We start from the raw sequence: 23,364 nt of genomic DNA on the forward strand, positions 1-23,364 counted from the left end.
TTCTAACTCTGATTGGAGGGACACAGAGAAATACCTGCAGAAGGCACACCAGCAATTTTACCTGCCAGCGTGTGCGCGCACACACACACACACGTGCACACACACAAACACTCTCTCTCACACACACACTCACAATTATGTGCGCTGTGCACCAGAAGGCAGAGTAGCATCACATTTTTATTTTAGAACCATAGTGGAGCATTGCTGAATCAAGCTGTTAAAAGTTCCACATGAGCAGTGTGTGCTTGACACTGTCTACTGCCACCCACATTTTCTACGGCTGGTCGAGGCAAGCAGTAATTTATTTTTGTTTTATCCATGGAGGGTTGGAGGGTCATAAAGTGCCTCACACTCAATATGACAGCCCCAGAGGGCTTGTCAATAGCCACAAGACATCATTGATATAAAAAAAAAATCCTCCTTTAAACCTTTATCCCATCATTCCAATGTCTGACTTATTCCTAACCTCGATCCCGAACAACGAAACATCCTTCTCAAACTTTCCTTTTTTAGCAGTGTCACCCAACAAACAGGCACACACAACCACTGCTTACAAAACCAATGTACTACTTCAGTTTTCAAATCTATTTGACTCAACTAATGCACAAAGAAAAAACTTTTTTACTAATCTATTAACTTCTAATCTTGGGTTCCGGAGCAGCGTGCTACTCACTGCAAAGTGCTTCAACACCTCGTCAAGGGTAGTAAGCACTATATAAATACAGTTTATTATTATGATTATGATTACAAAGGGGTGGTTGTTTTTTTTAGATCCCTGTTCTCCTCCTTCCTTTCCTGAAGAGCTTTTAGTGCAGTATGGTCTTTGTGCCTGTCTCTGCCAGGCAGCAGATGGGCAGTGGGACAGGAATGTTTAGGGTGTGCCAGATCACTAATGTAGACCATTGTTGCGTTTCTGTCCCTTGAGTTCTAAGAGATCATTACACATGCCCTCCTGGCACTCATTAACCCACTCTTCTTGCTTTCAGATCGCACCGCCGCATCCTGCGTTGATGCTGACCGCTTCTACGACCACACAGTCTGGACAGTGCAAGAGCCCATCAACCACCTGTTTTGCCCCCTTGACCTGGAAAGCCTTGACCTCCTGCGGGCTTACCCAGACTTTGACCTGCAGTGGAGCAAGGACTGCCTTCCCTTGGCCCTCGGTGGAGAAGGAGCAAGGCTGAGTGCCGAGCTGCTCGACGATGGCACTGCTTTTCTGACTTTCCAGCACCTGCGCGCTGAGGACGCTGGGAATTACACATGCACACTCCACATGGGCACCCAGCCTCAGGTCTCCTTTACCACGCGGCTCACCATGGCAGGTAGACAGCATCTGGGCAGGAAAGAGCCTCTCACCCATCCTTGGCTGCTAAATATGAATTGTATGCTGTTTGACTGTATGCTGCACCCATACACCCTAAGATGAGGCTGATAGAGCACAGACACATGTCACAGTATTGGGTATTGATTTCATGTAGCGCTTACTACACATGACAAGGCATTGAAGCACTATGCTTCGGGCAGCAGACTGCTCTGGAACCCAGGGTTAGTGGTTAATACAGTGGTTATTGGTTTGTGTTATTTATTGAGATTAGTCTTGTGTTTTTAAAGAAACCATTTCATTTGTTCACTTGAGTTTCTTTGTGCTATATTATTACGTTAATAGGAGTTAGGTGTGATCAGTAGTTGGGAGTAAGTGGATTCATGCCGATGTTTGGTGGCATTTATAAATGAGCTAGAGGTGGCTAGCTGTTGTTAGTTTACAGAAATATGATTTTCAAAGAAGGAGAGGTTGAGATCCTTGAAATGAAGTGTGGGCAATTTGCAGAAAAACAATGATAGAGATTGAGGCAAACATGCATGTGACTTAGAGCAGGCTCTGTTGAGAAAGATGGGGCATGCAGGCATTAGAAAGTAGAGAGAGAGTCATTTGAAAGAGAACAGGAGAAGAAACAATCGTAAGTCTGAGGATGCAGAATTGTAGCAATAAAGAACTTTATTTGCAAGTGAGCTAGTACTACATTAGGCACATTAAAAGACAATAGAATCAGGCAAATAGTCCGCCTGCTGCTAGCCTACCACTAAACCCACGCTTCAACATGGACAACTGATTGGGGTTGAAGCATTAAGTAAGGGCTTTACACCTATACAGAGAAATATGAAAAGCTTTAGACTGCACTTGAAAGAGGTACCCTCATTGAAACATGAGAGAATAAATGATGGGGTAAATAATGCAAACATCAAAAAGGGGATTGTGCAAATGCTAGAGCAGGTGTTTGCGTATGTTCATCCTTAAAGTTTGGCTCACGCTAATGACCAAAGCAAGTAGACTTCATTGTGGATGGCACTGGTTTAGCATGGTACAAGATGGGTAGGTTTCTCAGTCAGTGGAAGTACACGGTCTGTAATGCTTCGGCTGGAGTGTGGAGACATAAACTCTGAAATACGAAGGATGAGACAGAGCTACCTTTAGACACTCATGAAGACTTTGTTAGCAAATGGTTGCTGCTTAGTTCTTCCCGGGCCCTACCATTGGTGGGTGCTGCATGTGAGGTAGAAATGTAGTTTATATTGTTAAAGGTGATGAATTTTGAAGGCCATGTCTGCCCTTTTGTCTTTCCCTAATTGCTGCTGCAGGAATATTGATGACAGCCAGGTTACTTCAATGTAACACGTCAATGTGACAATGTTTTGGGTACTCCTGCTTGGAACTGGCCTCAGTTCTAACTGCTGTGAGCCTTTATAGAAAAGCTGTGCCCAGAGAATACTTAAAAGAGGATCACACCAAAGTGGTACTGTAGCGTAGAACAGTGGAAACACTCCCTCTTGGCGCTGTTTGCAGTATTATTTTTCATACAGCCCACCTCAATTTGCGGACATTTCACTGCGGGACAAACACAGACACACCCTCCACGCAGGTGTATGCCACGCATTGATTGCTGTGTTTTGTTGTTTTTGTTTGGGGGTGTCCCTCTGTGTCCTCGCTGCCTCCAGCCCTCACCCTGCATTTCTCCACCTGCAACTGCAGTACCGTTTAAGCGATGCAGTGCAGGCAGTGAAATGTCCGTCGGCCAAAAAAATGTAACAAAGTATGCTTACCGCCCAGGATTTGCAGACTTTCCAACCAGGGTCAAACAGCGACACACTCAGAAAACACAACCTAAAGATCATAATGTGAATGTGTAGCAGGTAGAGGGCACACAGAGGAGAACAAAATGCTGAGGGTTTCCATTACTAGTTTTCCACTAAATTTTTCTGTTGTCCCCTTGGATTGCCACATAATGTGTCAATTTAACATAAACAAAAACACACTCATATGTATAGAAACCAGGGCTTGCTGCCTTTCAGACCAGAGGAGTCCACTGTCCTCGCTTTCGGCCTTGATAGACTTTCTCCTCCATTTCTGGGCACTCCTGTTAATAATCACATTTGGCTTATAAGTGGACAGGTGGGACTGTCCTGTGCCTTTGTTCAGTGGTGTTGTAGGTAGAGGCAATTGCTTGTCGTTCAGGGATGCCTGTTACGGTACTAGCTCTGCCTGCAAAGCCGACATTCTTTAATACTTTCTCAAAGCACAGAGCTACCCTTTTGATCACCTCAAGTAAACCTGAAATGGTGGCAGCTAGCAGGTAGGCATCATGATGCACAAAGAGTTGGCCACAGCCTGCCAGGTGGTACTTGCAATTGGAAAACAAAGATGTGTATACTTTCCTGCCTGTAATTATGCATCCACCTGTCAAAAACACATAGTAGCCCGCAGAAACCAACTAAAAATATATCGGTACATTGTATACTGCTAGGAATCATCCAAACCAGCCACAGATTCCACACACTTAAATCTGGGCAAACAAATAAGCCAACATATACGCTTTCATACAAACACTCAGCAAAATAGCAGTAGCGATACAAATTCACACCCACTTTCATCGACACAGACAACCACACAGAGTGACAATAGACACAGCTAAAAGCAGGAGGGAAACAGAAAACCAGTTCAACACAAATAAAAAATACACAAACAGCAACAAACAGCCACACACAAATACATTCTCTTTCACAAAGGCACACATACAACCACACACATGTAGAACCCTACCAGCATAATTTCTTGCACACATAGAAAGGCAGATAGCCACAGACCGCTAAATATATACATAGCAACACTAGCCTAAACACAGAGCAACACATAAAACACGCAGTTGTCACAGCGACAAATAGCAGCACATGGACAGAAATACACATGCAGAGACAACCCGATAAGTGCAGACTCTGCAACAAATAATCACATACCAGCAGACATACAGCAAGACCATCCTAGCAAAAAATATAACTGTGTATCAAAAAAGAAACTCACACACTAAAACGTGAGCACCTATGATACCAGCCACATTCACATCAATACAGAGGCAATTTAACACACATGTATGCAGTTGCAAATACTTATACTTGCAGACACAAACTCAAAGCCACGCATACAGGAATAAAAACAGCTTCAGACCTCCCAATGTTATTACAAACATATACACATAAAGCAGCCAGTTTGCAACAGTTGGGTCGCTCTTTCTCGCTCTCTCACCAAGGACACATTTTTCTCAGCCTCCCCTCCTTCTCAGAGAAATACAGATCTCAGCAAACTTCCCAAAACATAATATCTTTAGTACTCTACGGTAAAAAAAAAAGTCAAATCTCCTTGGCGAACCTACCATCAGCTCTGAGTATAGCTTTTTTGTCCACTCTTCCCACACTCTGAAGGGGGGCTTTCTGCTTGGAACTTTCCTCTAACTCCTAGATTTGTTACCACAACTTTTAATCCCATGTCAGATTGTTCTAAATCTGACATGGCAAATCAGATATTGTTCTACATTTTCTAACGTCCATTCAAATTTTGTCCGCAGGAGCTCATTGGAAAACATGTGTTAAGTTATTCCTTCTTATAGCGTGCATGTTCACCGGTGCCTAATTTGAGCTGGTGGTTTCCGGTGCGGGGCACCGGCACTTATTTTCCTGCTTCAGGCATTTACTGCAAGCAAAAGACACATATAGGAGAAGTGGAGGAAAAGAAAAACGAAAAAGCGTGAGAAAGGAGAAAACTGCAAGAGTGAGCTGAAGGGGCAGGGAGTGGCTGTAAATGGATTAAAGAGGCCCGAGGTGGCTTGCATATTAAATGCAGCAGCCGCAGGTTTCAAAAGAGAGCTTTGGGCACTTAAAAAAAAAAAAATTAAGCACTGATGTTGCCCAGCAGTTTATTGACACTTATAAATAACACACCCCTGGATGAGCGATAACCCAGGAGTTACTTACTTTCATAACCTTGTTAAAAAAGCACTGTCTTTACAGATTTGTGAAGTAGCCTAAAATCCATTTCATGACAGATCTTACCTTCAAGGAGTTCCAAATGACAGGGAGCACCTCAGAGAACTCTGTCCACCCAATCTGGGTTTGCGCAACTTTGAGACCATAAGTCATTTTGTTTATGTTGACCTCAAACTGAATATATTTATTAACTTTTTCGGCCCCAAATTTAAGGGGCTTTCTCATTCATGCTTTTAACATATTACAGCACACCTTAAACTATATATGTTCCTTTAATTGGATCAAGTGAAGTTTTTTATTAGAAGTAGCGTGGCATGGTATGTCTAGGGAGAAGAAATGTCAACCTTGCAGACTCATTTTGGATGATTTTATTTTAAGTTTATGCCGGGTGATATTAGGCAACCCTGAGTAAACAGAATTGACATAGTCGAGCCTAGACGTGATAATTGCAGTCACTATCACTTTCTGCACCTTGATGGATAGCAATGGTACGATTTTGCTCAGCATATGTAGCAAAAAAAAAGAAAACTGGAACACAATACAACCTACTTGAGAATGTAAGGTTTCCATCAGTCACGATGCCTAGGATCTTAGCAGTGCTTGTAGGAATCGGCAATGGACTGAGTTCACTCTGTCAGTGTAGGTGGTTCCTTTTACTGGTATGTTTCAGCAAAGCTATATTCATCTTATCTGTGTTCAGTTTCAATTGATTGGCGCTCATCCAACCAGCAATAAATCTCACAGTGTTTTGAAATTTTGTGTACGAAATGGCAGTACCATCTAAATGGAATAGCAACTAAGAATGATAGAATCGTCTGCAAAATTATATATTCTGTAGCCTGTAGATGCCAGTCCCACAACCAGAGGCCTAGTATACAGATTAAAAAGGTGCCTCGATAGCATTGATCCTTGGGGAACCCCACATTCTAGCCTAACTGCTTTAGCTGAGAAATGCCCTAATTTTACTGACTACTCCCCTAAGAAAATTTGATCTAATTTAAAGAGTTGTCTTCTATCCCTGCCTCTTTTACATGGTTGATCAAGCAAGGTCTTATGGCCTAATGTGTCAAAGGCTGCGGACGAATCTAACAGCACCAAGGCGATATCATGGCTCTAGCCATCTTCCCATCTCAATGTATCCAAAACAGACATTATCACATACGCTGTGCTATGTAAATTCTGAAGCTAGATTGGGCAGGATGGAGAAAGGCAGTATTCTGTAGGTGTCTGCACAATTCTTGAGTACCATGGACCCTTAAAAGTTTTGCCCGAAACAGAATCGAGGAAATAGGCTGATCATTTTTCAGGGTCATAGAGTCCTGACCTTGTTTCTTCATTAGAGGGATTATTACTTCCATGTGTTTAAAAGGCATTTGGCACAATACCTTATTGGAGTGATTTATTAATTCAAATTATCAGTGGGTTATTTATCACTGTAAAAAGTTCTTTTAACATGGCGGGCGGGCAATGTAACATGTCTGTTTTGAATTTCCTTCAAAGGGCAAGGCTTTTGTGTATCACAAGCAGTGGTAAATGTGTACAAGACAGAATCCTTCATACTTTTTTTGTTTTGTCTGGAGAGCAGATTGGAGCTAAACTAAACCGCCAAACTCAAAATAATGAGCAGTTTAGGGAAGTAGGCAGATTCCATGCATGAACATTAGAGAAGTGACACGTTCAAACTGCCTGTGCCCTCTCCATTTGCTAAACTGTCCATGACAGAAAGGGCCTTATGTATCAACCCCTTTCCCTATATACACAGAATGGGTAAAACGCTTTAGCACGTAAGGTGCTGTGAGACCCAATTACTTTTAGAGTGCATAATAATAGAGATATGTAAAATGGAAGGTGACAAAAACTGGTTGCAAACTCCTGAAAGGCAGTGGACACTCTTGAAAGCAAACCGCAAAATTAGTGACGCAAAATGGAAAAAGGTACTCTTGGCAGTACCCACTATAGATGGAAAAAGGAATGAATTGACACTGTAAGTAGAGTTGGAGAGGCATGCTGCTGGAATGGGTCAGCAGAGCGCTCTCTCTCTCTCTCTCTCTCTCTCTCTCTTCAAGTATTCTGCTTTTTAAGGGATGTGAAACATTGCTGTAGGAGAAGTTACCCTTTGAGGTGGCTATGCTGTTATGTTATATTGGTTTGTATAGCTCACTAATCACCCGAGAGGGCGAGAAAGGAGATTCAGCTGTCGAACTGAGCATTTCCAGACTTTCGGTGTTGCTGTCTACATTTTTTATGCAATGTTCCCTGTCTTCTGGTTCTCATGTGCACCCGCTCTCTTTCTGCAGCCAATCCCTGCAGTGTTCCCCCGGAGTTCCTCTCCCCCCACTTGGGCAAGCAGAGTTTGGATCCTATAATGGGGGAGCACCTGTCCCTGAACTGCACAGCTAGACAGCAAGTCAGTCGCCAATGTGCTCTGCCCACCTTGCAGTGGTTGAAAGATGGAGTGGCCTTGGACAGCGACAGCCCATACACCAGCCTGGATAACGTGTGGTAAGTAGCGAGGCCTCAGGGGGGATAGAAGCTAGAACTAAGAGCTGTAAGTGTACAGCTACAAAGTAAATTTTCAAAATCTCGATTTCAACAACACTGCTGAAAACGTTTCCCACGACCATGGTTCAGAGGGACTCTCATTCAGAGAGGAAGTGTTATTGTTGACTGCAGGTTTGTATATTCTAAAGTATACTTTCCCTGCTTAGGTATGAGTGCCATTCCAGTCTCATAGTCCTGCAAATCATCCACCCCAGTACAGGTAATCTTGTGTGTAGGAAAGTACGCTTTTTAACGTTTCCCCTTATCATTCTCCGCTACACTCTGCTGGTACTTAGGCTCTGCAGATTTGAGAATTCACTAACTGGGTGTGTTTCCTTTAAAACGTGAATTGAGACTCATCGCATCAGTTGCAGTGTGTTTAGTTGTTTCCGCTGCAGGCACAAAATCGGCCTATCTTTTGCTCTGAAGTTGTATAGTTGAAGCGCTGTACAGAGTGGGTCAAGCCTGTTCTAGTTACAATAATCAGGACTTATAGCTCATATTTTGAGATGTCTGCTGGGTACAGGCAGAGGAGACAGAAAAGATGGGGTAGTAGGCCAGTTTTAAAGGAGACATCAAATAATATGAAAGAATTGGTGAGATGTATACAGTTTAGGCCTGTTTTCCAGGGAGACTGGGATCATGGTTTATCAAACTATTTTAGGTGAGAACAACATTATTTTAACAACGGAGGGACCGACTGAAAAAAAGCCTTTTGAGGAGTAACTCTTTTACCCATTAGAGCTGTGGCATTTTGAAAAGCTTTAAACTGACCACTAACTTTGCTGAGTTTTAGCTGTAAGTGGGTCCTTGTATTAAACAGGGAAGGATTTTGGGGTGGAAATTGAGAACAGGTTTATTGTCCCATCTCCTCTAGAATTGCTATTTCTCGTGGTGTGTGCTGTCAAAGCTTGTAACCTGTCAACCAAACTGAATCAGGCCCTTAGTCTCTGCCCAGCCAAGACTGATAGAAAATTAGAAGATTCTATGTCTCGAAAGGGAATTCACATGGAATCTGCACCCTCTGTAGAGTTTTGCGAGCGCCCACAGATTGTGTAGGCCGGGAGAGAGAACAGACCAGCCCATGAAACTTCGCTGAATTAACTCTGTATGAGTGAGAAGATCGGAACTGATTTCCTGGTGGCCCCCAGGGACTCAAGAAGGGCACCAGAAAGGAGTTTTCTTGTAAAACGGACCTGTTGACCAGTTGTAACTAGTTTTGCCCTGTCCCTGTGACGACTATTTATTGGGGCTAGAAAGTGAGATTTGAAGCCGATTTCCACTCACTGTGGACTGATTTCCTGAAGGAGAACTCTCCTGTGAAAGACTAAGGACTTGGTGGTGTCAGTGTCAAAAACTAAATCTCACATTTTGCAAAGGGGGGCCCTGTCTACTGATTTTTGCAGACACAGAGGGCACTAAAGATTCAGCCTGCCATAAGAACAAGCCAGGGCTACTCTCCACCCCACAAATGTACTTGGTGAAGTTTGGAAGCTGTGAACTGTGCCTGTCTGCGCAAAGTGACTAACTCTCTTCCAACCCCTCTTGCCTGACTGAAGACAGAAGGCAGCCTTTGGGAGGGAGTCATGCTGTGCTCCTGGAATGGCTTGGAGCATCTACTGGTCACTTGTCAGTAGTGCACAGAAGCTTAAGATGACCGTCCATTCAGAACAAAGACATGAGGAGCAGAAGTAATAACTTTTAATTTTCGATAGATTTGTTTGTAAACTTTGAGTGGCGGCTGCAGCCAGGAAGGCTTGGAGGGGCAGCAAGCGGGGATTGCAGGGACAGGTTCAGGGGAAGTTTGGGGGAGGGGGAATATAAAAACAAAATACCTACTTGCTGCTAGCGGCCCTCTGTGTTCCTCTGCTTCCATCACCTCGGTTTTTCTCTTCTTGCTCCCATCCCCACCCAATCCAGACGATTCTCTTAGCTGTTATCCATCATGAGAGAAGCGCCTGGATTGGCTTCAGTGGGCTGAAATGCTGCTCTTAAGGAAAGGGAGCTTGCAGTGGCTCTTCACCCTGCTGTGACAGCTGTTCAAACTGACATGCACACTTAGTGTGCACCTACTACTCCTCCTCTCCCTGCTGATGCAGAGGAAGCTGGCCTGCACGGCCCTTGACTTGGTTTACTGGCAGTGGCTAAGCGATAAAATGAAATGATAATAAAATACTTTCATTATCATTTTATCTTTCTGCTTTCTGCCATCTTTCTACTGTTGGGTGATGCACCTCCACCATAGCGGAGGGGCCTCCCCTGTAAGCTTTACTGGGTGACTTGTTTGATTCGTTTGTCCTTTTGGTACTGTTTGCATTCTTGACACACCATATTCAGCATGAACCTACAGAAAGTCAGACCACGGGATACCTGAGAAAGTCAGTGCTTGTCTGATTAGAAGTTGGTTTATCCTGATTGTGAGAGATTTGTCCCAGCCACAGTGTCCTGGCTTCCTATACTGTCTATAGGGAAAGTGGGAGAATTTGCGTAAAGTTAGTACCACAAAAATGACTTGAAGAGTTGGAGCAGACTGTCAGTCACAAGACAGAAATGTCTCCACCGAATCCAACGTAGCTTTTAGGGTTACATGCCTCTCCAAAATTCCTTCATTTTCTCTTACTGTTGGCTGACTATTGTACATTTGGGTTTCCATTGAAACAAGACCATCAAGGAAATTAGATACTACCTAATTTCTAGTATGCAGCTTTTCTAATACTTAGGTAACAGCTGCACGTGGCATTTTGTTGCCTGCCCTGCAAAAACTCTAAAAACGACACCGCAGTATCTGGGAGCGAAATGTCAGTGGCAGCAATGCCTTTGTGCAGCGGTATGGCCTCCCTTTCGTTAAAGAATGGAGGTATACAAGGACCAACCTACGCAAAGATAACAAGCATTGGCAAAGCCTTTTGGCAATTCTTTTTTTGTTTTGTCTTGGCGCTTGGAAACCTTTATTATTTGGGAAGCTGCTGGATTCTCATCATTCAAAAGAAAAACAATTGCTACAAGAAAAAATGTGGTTTTGGTTTCAAAAAGCACTCATTGCCGTAGTAGTCTCGAGCCCTGAAGGGAACTTCTTTGTGTGTTGATGTGTTCCTTGTGAAATGGCAGCAAGCCTTAACACATAGCGAAGTCAGCCAATGGCTGAAGTGGGCTGACATATTGCCCATTGGTACTTGCTTGAGTGGGGAGAGAATGTGAACGACAGAACCATCGACTAATGGGCAAAGTGTGACTGAAAACCCCCTATAGATAACTTTGATACACCTAGTATTAGTAACATCAAAATATCTTGGCTAACACAGTCTTAAGAAACCCAATCAGTCTGCCATTGGCTGCCAGCCTCTTGTGTTTGGCAAAGGAGGCAAGAAAGAATGAAGGAAAGATAGAACAAAATAAAGACGGACCGAAAAGGACAAATGGATGAATGAGAAAGTAAAGAAAGAAAGAGGAAGACAATAAAGAATGGAAGTAAAAAAAAAAGAGGAAGGCAAGTAAGAAAAGGGAAGAAAGTAGAAAAGGATAAAAGAAAGCTTGAAAGAGGAAGGCACAAGAGAAAGAAAAATCCAAGGAAAAAGGCATGAAGAAAGAAGAAAAGAAAAAGGAAAGAAAAAAGGAGGAAAGAAGAAAATAAAGAGACAAAGAATGAAAGGAATGAAGAAAGAGGAAGGCAAGAAATAAGGAACAAAGAAAATGGGCAAGAAGGGAAGGGGGAATCAAGAAAACGAAAGAAGGAAAAGGGGAAGTAAGTAAGAAAAAGGCAAGAACGAAAGGAATAAGGAAAGAAAGAGGAAATGAAATAGGAAAGAAAGAAAAAAGTAAAGGAAGTCAGGAAGGTAGGAGACAGGGTTGCAAAGATAGAGCACGCTTATGAGTGTATATTCAGAGTTCATGTGAGTTGCTTGTGTTGAGTGAAAAAGAAGCAATCAAATAAAGGTAATTTCAAAAGGTATTTACAAGAGCATTAGCAGGAGACAGGAACTGATAAAGCTGGAATATGCTCTGTGCTCTCATCTGGTAGAAAGGATCCTGCTGTCGCATCAGGCGCTACAGACAATGTCAGCACTAAAGTAAAAAGGAAAACACTGAACAAACAATGCCACTGAAGGGAACTACTACTTTGAATGCGGGTGATCTGCTTGTTAAGGGGCTAAGTGTGGTCACTCAAAGTGAACTTAGCCAGTAGTTGAAATAGGCTGACCCATTCCCCCACGTAGTATGCTGTAGTGAGTGGAAGCAAAATGTGAATGGCACAAGCACAGACCAATGGATGAAGATAGGTGGTTGAAAGCCCTGTTATGTAAGTATATTAAGCATATATTTTTAGTAAAATCAAAAGATCTTGCCTAACGCCAGAGCTAAAAGGGGCACAGGGGGACACCACCTGTAAATAGAACAAAAAAAGCAGACTGCGGAAGCCTGTGACATCATCCAGGTCACGGTCCACCCACAAAAAAAAAAAACTTTAAAGGAAACACAAAAGATCTGGCAGTTAAAACGGTATGAAGGGGAACGTGGAAGGGGAGCAGTAATAATGATGGGGCAAACACTGGCACTAATGCATACCCCGCAGTGAAAAGTCGCCAGATCAGTTCATTGAATAGTCTCCCAGGATGCATCAGTGCTGGCTCCCTTTTTGCATCTTGTTCGTTTGTCACATGTGAATCAGAATTCTCAATGGTGCAGCATGAATGCTATACAAAGAGGTTGTTTGTTGATGACTGTGTTACAATTAGAAAGTACAGAAGCCACAGCATTGACCTTTTCCCTTCCTGTACATTGTCCACTGTACACAGACCTCACTGACCTTTCACATCTGTTTTACTACTGAAAGATCACACACTTACTGATCATTCTTTAACTGTTCAGAGGCGTATGGTGCACACAACTTAACATCTTTCCCTTTCTTTTCCGATGGAGGAGACACACAGTCACTTATCTTTTTTTTTTTTTTAGGATAAAATTGTATAGTAACTGATGTTATCTTCTGTTCTGAGGCTGTGAGCATGCATGCAGTCACCTTTTTAGGGTCGAGCCTGCAAGAGCAGGCGCTAGCGCATGCGTCTTGCTTGCAACACTCTGTTGGAGCTTGCATGAGGCTCACCATTTGTTGGCTTGAGTGGCACTCTTCTTTAAAGCCTTATAATTTGTCACTGTAGGCCAAGCACTATTACGTTCCTGTCTGTGGAGCAGAGACCAAGCACTGATTGATTCAACCTAATCAGTGCACATCTGCTCCTCTCAATGTGATTGAGGTACTTCTGTTTGACTTCTAGGGCCCTGCAAACAGAAGGAGTGTGACTGGCAAAAGCATATCCAGCAGACAAACAAAATTGCAAAGTTTTATTTCCTATAGTTAACTCTTTCATTTTATTTTGCCAAGTCTTCTTTTCTCTCTTTTCACTCATGCTTTGTTTGTTTTTTGCTCGAGGGTGCTATTCTCAAAAGATGACTATTATTTATTTCTCAATATTGAAAAGCGTCATTATTTCTTTCTTATGTGTAATTTCTGAAATTATGCTTTAACACATAGTTGTGCCATACACCCCAAATCACCCTACTCCAATCCAATCTGGTCCACTCCAATCCATGCCAATCCTCCTCACCCCACATCTATCCACCCCATTCAATCCAATCCACCCCATTCAATGCAGTTGACCCCACACCAATCCAATCCACCCCTCTCCAGTCCACCTCTCTCCAAACAAAACCACTCACCCGAAGCCACTCAAACCACCATACGTCACTCCTCCCAACCCAGCCACTCCAATCCAACTGAATCTGCCCACTCCAATCCAAAACGACCTGCCCCAATCCTATCCAAAACAACCTGCCCCACTCCAATCCAGAACAATCTGCCCCACTCCAGTCCAAAGCAATCTGCCCCACTCCAATCCCAAACAATTTGCCCCACTCCAATCCAAAACACTGTGTCCCACTCCAATGTGCCTCACTCCAGTCCAAAGCAATTTGCCCCACTCCAAGATGCTACAATCCAAAACAATCTACCCCACTCCAGTCTGCCCACTACAAACCAAAACAGTCTGCCCCACTCTAATCCAGTGCGATCTGCTTCACTCCAATCTACCCCACACCAATCCAAAACACTCTTCCCCACTCCAGTCTCCCCCACTCCAATCCAAAACAACATGCCCCACTCCATTCTGCCCCATTCCAATCCCAAGCAATCTGCCCCACTCCAATCTGCTCACACCAGTCCAAAACAATCTGCCACGTTCCAGTCTAAAACCGTCTACCACACTCCAAACTGCTCTACTCAAATCTAAAAAAAAATCAGCCTCATTCCCATCTGACCCCCTCCAATCCAAATCAGTCTGCCCCACTCCAATCTAAAACAATCTGCCCCACTAAATCCAAAACAGTCTGCCCCACTCCAATCCTAACAATCATCTCCATTCCAGTCTGCGTCGCTCCGATCCAAAATAATCTGCCCCACGCCAATACACAACACTCCAATTCAAAACAATCTGCCCCACTCCAATCTGTCCCACTCCACTCCAAAACAATCAGCACCTCTCAAATATGTCCCATTCCAGTCTGTCCCTCTCCAATCCAAAACAATCCACCCACTTCAATCCACCCCACTCCAATCTGCCCCTCTCCAATACAATATAATCCACTCCAAACCAAATCAATCTGCCCCACTGCAGTACATCCCACTCCAGTCCTTTCCAATCCAGTCAGCCCCAAATTAATTTATTTCACCTCACCCCAATCCAGTTCACCCCACTCCAATCCAGTCCACCACAATCCAAAAACAATTGCCCCACTCCAGTATTTCCCTCTCCAACCCACTCCAATCTGCCCCACTCCAATCCAAAATAATCCACCCACTTCAATCCACCCCACTCCAATCTGCCCTTCTCCAATACTTTACAATCTGCCCCACTTCAGTCCATCCCACTCCAGTCCTTCCCAATCCAGTTTACCCCAATTTAATTCAATTCACCTCACCCCAATCCAATTCACCCCACTCCAATCCAGTCCACCACAATCCAAAAACAATTGCCCCACTCCAGTCCAAAACAATCTGCCCCACTCCAAACCAAAACAATCTGCCCCACTTCAGTCCAGAAAAATCTGCCCCACTCCAATCCAAAACAATTTGCACCACTCCAATCTGCCCCACTCCAATCCAAAACAATCTGCCCCACCCCAATCCACAACAGTCTGCCCCACTCCAAACCAAAACAATCTGCCCCTTCTCCAATCTACTTCTCTCCAATTGAAAACACCCTGCCTCACTCCAAACTGCCCACTTCAGTCCAAAATAATCTGTCCCAGTCCAATTCGCCCCACTCAAATCAAATCCCTCTCAATCCACTCCACTCCATCCCATTTCCCCCAGTCCAATCCACCACAGTTCACCCACTCAAATCCACCTCACTCAAATCCAGTCCACCTCACACAATCCAATCCACCCCACCCCAATCTACTGCACTTCAATCCAGTACACCACAATCCACCCCACTCCAGTCCAAGCCACCAAACTCCAGTCCACTCCATCCCACTCAACTCCAGTCCAGTTCACCCCACTCCAGTCCACCCCACACCAATCCAACCCACTCCAGCCCAGTCCAACCCAGTCCACGCACTCAAATCTATTCCACAGCACTCCAGTCCAATCTACCACAACCCAATTCACCATAATCCATCCCACTCCAGCCCACCCTAATCCACCCCACTCCAGTCCAATCTAGTCCAATTCACCCCAAATCAATGCAGTCCACCCCACTCCAGTCCATTCCTCCAATCCATTCACTGGACAAATCCACTCAAGTCATAAAAGCCATCTCATTCCAATCCAAATCCACCCTACTCTAATCCAATTCACCAATCCAATAAACTCTACACCAATCCAGTTCACCCCACTCCATTCAAGTCCAATCTAGCTCAATTTATCCCACTCAAATCCAGCCCACTCAAATCCGGTCCACTTCACCCCAGTCCACCCCACTCCACCCTACTCCAATCCACTCCCTCAATCCAATCCACTCCATTCAGTGCAGTTGACCCCACACCAATCCAGTTCACCCCTACAGTCCACCTCTCTCCAAATCCACCCACTCACCCCAAGCCACTCCAGCCCACCACATTCAACTCCAAACCCACCACCCTCCACTCTTCCCGACCCACCCACTCCAGTCTGCCCCATTCCAATCCAAAACAATCTGCCCCAATCCTATCCAAAACAATACACCCCACTCCAGTCCAGAACAATCTGCCCCATTCCCATCTGCCCCCTCCAGTCCAAAACAATCTGGCCCACTCCAATCTAAAACAATCTGCCCCAATCAGTCCAAAACAATCTGCCCCACTCCAATCCTAACAATCTGCTCCACTCCAGTCTGCGTCGCTCTGATCCAGAACAATTTGCCTCACTCCAATATGCCCCACTCCAATTCAGAACAATCTGCCCCTCTCCAATCTATCCCACTCCAATCCAAAACAATCTACCCCTCTCAAATCTGTCCCATTCCAAACTGCCCCACTCCAACCCAAAACAATCTGCCCCACTCCAATCCAAAACAATCCACCCCACTCCAATCTGCCCCTCTCAAATACAATACAATCTGCCCCACTCCGATCCAAAACAATCTGTCCCACTGCAGTCCACTCCACTCCCCGGAGAGATGGAAACACGCCGACGTCGATACCCTGTTGAAGAAACCCAAAGCAGATTCAGACAACCTCATTAACTACCGACCCATCTCCCTCCTCCCCTTCCCAGCGAATGTCATCGAAAAAATCGTGAACAGCCAACTTTCCCGCTACCTGGAAGACAGCAAAGCGCTTGATGCCTCCCAATCCGGATTTTGCAAAAAACACAGCACGGAGACCGCACTCATTGCTGCCACAGATGACATCAGGTCCATGGTCGACAAAGGCGAAACCGCAGCTCTCATCATCTTGGACCTTTCCGCAGCTTTCGACACCGTCTGTCACCACACCCTTCGAACACGCCTCCACAACACCGGGATCCATGGCAAGGCCCTTGACTGGATATCCTCTTTCCTCTCCGGAAGAACCCTGAGAGTCCGCCTTCCGACCTTCCTGTCCGAATCTTCCGAAACCGTCTGTGGCGTCCCTCAAGGATCCTCACCCAGACCAACACTTCAACGTTTACATGGCTCCCCTCGCCAACATCGCACGATCCCACAACATCAACATAGTATCCTACGCAGACGACACCCAGCTGATCATTCCCCTCACGAAAGACCCCACAACAGCAAGAAACAACCTACACAAGGGACTTCATGCTATCGCCGGCTGGATGGAATCAAGCCGCCTCAATCAAACACAGACAAAACAGAGGTTCTCATCCTCGGCAGCAACCTCTCCGCCTGGAACGACTCCTGCTGGCCTACATCCCTCGGAGCCGCCCCCACCACCCAAGTACAGAACCTGGGCATCATCCTTGACTCAGCACTCAGCATGACTCAGCAGGTCAACCCAGTTTCCTCTTCCTGCTACAACACCCTCCGCATGCTCCGCAAGATTTTCAAATGTATTCCCGTCGAAACCAGAAAAACAGTCACCCACGCCCTAGTCAGCAGCCGACTGGACTTCGGCAACGCACTCTATGCAGGAACCACGACCAAACTACAAAAGAAAATGTAACGCATCCAAAACGCCTCCGCCCACTCATCCTTGACGTCCCACGCCGCAACCACATCTCAGCCCATCTCAGAGAACTACACTGGCTACCCGTATCGAAGATGATCACCTTCAAACTACTCACCCACGCACAGAAAGCCCTCCACAACACAGGTCCGGCCTATCTCAACGACAGACTCACCTTCCACACCCCTGCCCGCCAGCTCTGCTCCGCCAGCCTCGCCCTCGCCTCAGTCCCCCGCAGTCACCGCTCCACCACCGGAGGAAGATCTTTCTCTTACCTCAGCGCCAAGACCTGGAACTCCCTACCGTTCCAACTACGCCAGACCCAAGACCTCCTGGCCTTCAGATAACGCCTCAAGACATGGCTCTTCGACCACACCCCAGGGCCTTGAGACCCTAACGGGTGAGTAGCGCGCTTTATAAATTGTTTTATTGATTGACTCCACTCCAGGCCTTTCCAATCCAGTCTAACCCAATTTACCTCAATTCACCTCACCCCAATCCAATTCTACCCACTCCAATCCAGTCAACCACAATCCAAAATCAATTGCCCCATTTCAGTCTGCCCCACTCCAATCCAAAACAATCTGCCCCACTTCATTCCAAAACAATCTGCCCCACTCCAATCCAAAACAACCTGCCCCACTCCAGTCTGCCCCACTCCAATATACCCCACTCCAATCCAAAACACGCTGTCCCTTCTCCAATCTGCCCCACTCCAATATACCCCACTCCAATCCAAAACACGCTGTCCCTTCTCCAATCTGCTTCTCTTCAATCGAAAGTCACTGAACACCCCCCTCCTTCTCAGGGACAAATAAGACATTCAGATTCATTGTTAGAGACATCTTCAAACAAAACAGGATAATGACATACCAAGGACACGTTCTGTGAAGCTCAAAATGTACACACTCCACTGGACTTTTTCCTGTGTTGTGAGGATAAAGTGCACGTAGTCATTGACCCTTCCCTACTTGTTCTGATGGTAGTGGCACACAGGTACACACCTTTCACCTTCTATTCTATTCTCAGATCATTGAGGCCTTACATAGGTTCTCTGACCGTCCCCTAACTGCTCAGAGATGAGTGGGGCGCAATCTCACTGTTGATTTATGTCCTGAACATAAGCCTGACTGTATTCAGGCTTTAATATAGAGTCACTGACCATTCACTTTCTAGTCTCAGACCATAGAGCACACAGCCATTGACTTTCTGTTCTAAGCTATTGGCATTTTTAGTGTTCCTTTAATTGATACCCTCTAATGCACACGGCTGTTGACAGTTAGTTATTCACTGTTCTGGGTTCCTTAGGGATCGGGCTAAACTCTAATATGGAGGGCATTTTAGAGGCTTTTCTGTCATTTACGATGGAAGTATTGTTTGGGAAGATGGAAGGAACAACACTATCGCCCGAGTCCTATCTGCAGATCAGAGCCTTGCTGATCTAAGCCTATGGTGAACACAGCTTTCGACGTTCCTCTTGTTGTATAGAGGCTAAGGGCACACAGACCTCCCTGAGAGAGACTGTAAGACAAACGATGTTGAGTGATTCTAGACAACTGTTTGGATTAAACGTTCCCAGTGAAAGCAGACACAGAAGTATTTCTCAACAGAAAGCAATCATAACCCCATCCCTTGTCTTCCATGCACCGCTCCCTATAGCATGTAGGCACGATTAGAATAGGAGACTGTACAGGGTCTGCATTATGCGGAGCTCTCAAGTGCACCATCCACTGGTGTGAGATTTGATGGGACTCGAAACAAAGGGGATTTTTATGACAAACCCCTGTGGTTCCGAGGTTTGAGACTCATTCTGCTTAAGTCACTGGATCATTCATGAAAAGCCAAGTGTGAGACTCATTTCTAATTAATACCATTGAGGTGTTTGGATAACTGGATATAGCACCACCAGGGAACAGGAACAGAGAACATTGGCCGAGAACTCTGGTTTGCCTCCAGTTTCCATGTGTGTCGCCTGCAAAATCACATCTACTGGCAGATGGGATCCCTCTGTGACTGTTGCTGACCCTATGTTCTTTTATTTTATTTAGTTTATTTTCATTTATTTAATTTAGTTTATTTTATTTTCACCCAGGTTGAATAACGATGCTTCTGAGACGTTCCTTTCAAGTGTTCTGCATGTGAACATAACCAGAGAAGAGGACTTTGGCACATTCACCTGTTTCGTGCAAAATAGTACAGCCTCCTTCACTCTGAACCAAACAGGTAAGGCAGTCTAACTTCACTTCTCACCCTTGAAAGTCTGAGATCGTCCTTTTAGCCCCTTTGACATTCACTTAGGAGAAGGCTGGTCTCCCTTTCCCTATGACACAGACAGAGCCTCCACTATCATCATTTGCTTGCACCGTCCTGCCAATTGAACAGGGTTAAATAGCCCATGATGGATGGACTGGTAACTGATCCGTTTAGGGGCTATAGGGGCAGATGTGTGGGTTTGGGGCTTCCTTTGATCCTGGATCCCTTACGGGGAGGGTCTCCAGTTTAGCAGAGACTTCTGTTGGTTGCTCTTGAAGAACCATTCTGAGTGGGGGCTAGCAGTTGCATGATTGGATTGTGGTCTTTGCTAGTGAGGGTGATGGAACTGAAGGTTTCTTCTTTGACATGGGGGAGCTTCTGATGGAGGGCTATTTTTCTGTCTTGGGCCTCTTGTTTAATCCGCAATGGGCAGACTGCTTGGACAATACAGGCCTTTCACTGTGGTCTTCAGTTCTTAAAATGGAACACCTTGAAAGCATAGACATAGGACAACATTGACAAGCTGTAAGCATAGAAGCCGAACAGTTTTTTTTACCAGAGGCTACAAGTGTGGGACATAGATGAGCTATAATGTGTGTTCTACAGGAATGTCGGGTATCTTTAAGTACACTAAATATGACCACCTGTCCGGAGCACAATACAGTCTCACTCATAATGCATATGGCATGTGTTTTTACTCAGGTCTGTAAGATATTGGCGGTCATTACGACCCTGGCGGTCAGAGACCGCCAGGGGTAATGTGGCATCCATACTGCCAACAGGCTGGCGGTACGGAGACCCGTATTACGACCGCGGCGGTAGCGCCGCGGTCGCACCGCCGGGTCTGGCGGTTTCCCACCGTTTTAGCCCCGGCGGTGATAATCCACCAGGGCAGCGCTGCAAGCAGCGCTGCCCTGGGGATTATGACCCCCCCTACCGCCAGCCTGTTTCTGGCGGTAAGGGGTGTCCTGGGGCCCCTGGGGGCCCCTGCACTGCCCATGCCACAGTGGCATGGGCAGTGCAGGGGCCCCCTAACAGGGCCGCGGGCCAGATTTTCACTGTCTGCATAGCAGACAGTGAAAAGCGCGACGGGTGCTACTGCACCCGTCGCATGGCCGCAACACCGCCGGCTCCATTAGGAGCCGGCTCCTATGTTGCGGCCTCATCCCCGCTGGGCCGGCGGACGTAAACTTGGTTTGCGCCCGCCGGCCCAGCGGGGATGTCGTAATGGGGTCTGCGGGAGTGCAGCCGCATTGTGTTGTTTTGCCTCGATATGAGCTTCTGAGCTGTTGGTTGTCCGGGACCATGCTGTAGCTCCTTTAAGACCCTGTGCTGTGTTACATAGAACGCAGAACTGTGTCTGCATGTCACACGCAGTGCTTTGCATTAGGAACGATCATTATCTAGCCTATTTTTTGAGGATTCTGTCTACAGATGTCACACAGGTCCCTGCAGCAAGTGCATGCAACATCAAAACGTTCTTGCTAGTGTTATACCTTGAGTCCTGCTCCATACAATGATGTGGCAAGGGTAGAGGAAGTTCTAGAGGGGTCACAACGTGTTAGGTAGAAAGACAGGGTGTGGCTGATATTCAGCTGGGTCGAGGAAAAGCGATTTGGGAAGGCTAGGAATAGGTAAAGACAATGAAAATGAACTGCAGTAAGCGCTACGAGGTAGTGAAGGGTCGCCCTGACCATTGCTCCCTCATAAGAAGCTAGGAAGCAGGTCAAGGCCAGATTGTTCCCTTGATAAACCGTTGAGATTGGGTATGAGAAGTGCAGTGATTGTGGATATAGGAAATATAGTGAATGTTGGTGTAGGGCATGTGAATGTAGGAGTGGTCATGATTATGGGTCTGTGAGTATCGGAAATGGTTGTGGGTGTGAGATAAAGTGATGACTTGAGAGGACGTTTGACTGTATATGTGTGGATGAGTGAGTTACAATGTGCGAGGAATGACAGGTGCAAGAAAGATGAGTATGAGTGCATGAGAATGTTTGTGTTAGTGACTGATATAAACATGTGTTCACACGGGGAGGTTCGTGGTGCAAAGTTCTTGTCGCCTTGGTCTTTTCACCATCTGATTTTCAGCCCATCTGACCTACCCAGTTCCCTGACCCAGTGTCAGCATGACGTAGTTCCCTTGGGATTAGTTCTCAGTTAGTCACTGAAACATCAAACTCAACTGGGCTTTCCCAGCTAGCACCAAAGTAAACAACCCCTCAGAAGTGGTAGTCTTCTCCTCCTCTGCATACCTATCCAAACTCTTATGGCATACAGAAGTGTTTCCCAGTGTGCATTCAGCGATTACCTGGCACTGTTAAAAAAGTATGGAGCTGGATTCAGCATAAGCCCCCTGATCAGAGCATCCTTTATGCATTCGTATTTGGTTCTGTCACTGAGACGCAACTGTAGCATAGCCTCATTACCAGGTAACTTAGTGGAGCTGCCTCTTTCTCTGCCTTATTCAGTTGTGTGTAGCCAAAACCATTTTGATCCACTGATCCAAGTGACTGTATCAACCCTAGTGATGTAGTTAGAAAATTAGATCTTTTTGCGTATGAGGGAAACACTACTCTATCGCCTGCTTCTGAGGCGTGTGATTCCTTCACTCTCTATAAGTCTAGCATCCATAAAATTCTAGCTTGGAGCAATTGTAGAGGTATTAAGAATATTTACTTTATTTATAATAATAACAGTCATACCGTTTACAAATCAATAACTTGGACATTAGGGGGCATATTTATACTCCGTTTGCGCCGGATTTGCGTCGTTTTTTTTGGCGCAAATTCGACGCAAAACAAACTCCATATTTATACTCTGGCGTTAGACGCATCTAGCGCCAAAGTCCATGGAGTTTGCGTCATTTTTTAGCGTGGACACCTACTTTGCGTTAATGATATGCAAGGTAGGCGTTCCCGTCTAAAAAAGTGACTCCGCGGCATGTGCGCTGTATTTACACTCCCGGGCAAAAATGACGCCCGGGAGTGGGCAGGTCAAAAAAAATGACGTCCAGCCGCTTTTACGTCGTTTTTTAGCGCCTGGTCAGGGCAGGCGTTAAGGGACCTGTGGGCTCGGAAGGAGCCCAGAGGTGCCCTCCCATGCCCCCAGGGACCCCCCCTGTCACCCTTGCCCACCCCAGGAGGACGCCTAAGGATGGAGGGACCCATCCCAGGGAACATAAGGTAAGTTCAGGTAAGTAATTTTTTTTTTTTTTTGTGGCATAGGGGGGCCTGATTTGTGCCTCCTACATGCCACTATGCCCAATGACCATGCCCAGGGGACAGAAGTCCCCTGGGCATGGCCATTGGGCAAGGGGGCATGACTCCTGTCTTTGCTAAGACAGGAGTAATTTCAATGGGGGTTGGGAGTAAAAAAAAATGGCGCAAATCGGGTTGAGGCGAAAATTTTGCCTCAGCCTGACTTGCCCCATTTTTTGGCGCCCAAGCTCCATATTCCCCTACGCCGGCGCTGCCTGGTGTACGTCATTTTTTTTCACGCACACCAGGCAGCTCCGCCGGCTAAAGCCGGCTAACGTCATTGAATAAATACGGCGCCCGCATGGCGCTGCAGAATGGCGTTAGCCGGCGTTAGGTTTTTTGACGCACAACTGCG

The 23,364-nt window shown here is 45.8% G+C and overlaps 1 protein-coding gene across 1 annotated transcript in view; it reads left to right on the forward strand.

The window, feature by feature from the left end:
* SIGIRR (single Ig and TIR domain containing) overlaps positions 1-23,364 on the forward strand; it is a 97,211-nt gene that overhangs the window by 14,687 nt on the left and 59,160 nt on the right. Inside the window, exons 2-4 of the mRNA XM_069223195.1 lie at positions 987-1,322; positions 7,611-7,815; positions 19,589-19,719. Of these exons, the coding sequence (XP_069079296.1) occupies positions 987-1,322; positions 7,611-7,815; positions 19,589-19,719 (672 nt within the window). The remainder of the gene's footprint in view (positions 1-986; positions 1,323-7,610; positions 7,816-19,588; positions 19,720-23,364) is intronic.

Source organism: Pleurodeles waltl, chromosome 3_1, assembly GCF_031143425.1.
Source record: "Pleurodeles waltl isolate 20211129_DDA chromosome 3_1, aPleWal1.hap1.20221129, whole genome shotgun sequence".
Taxonomy (NCBI): Eukaryota; Metazoa; Chordata; class Amphibia; order Caudata; family Salamandridae; genus Pleurodeles; species Pleurodeles waltl.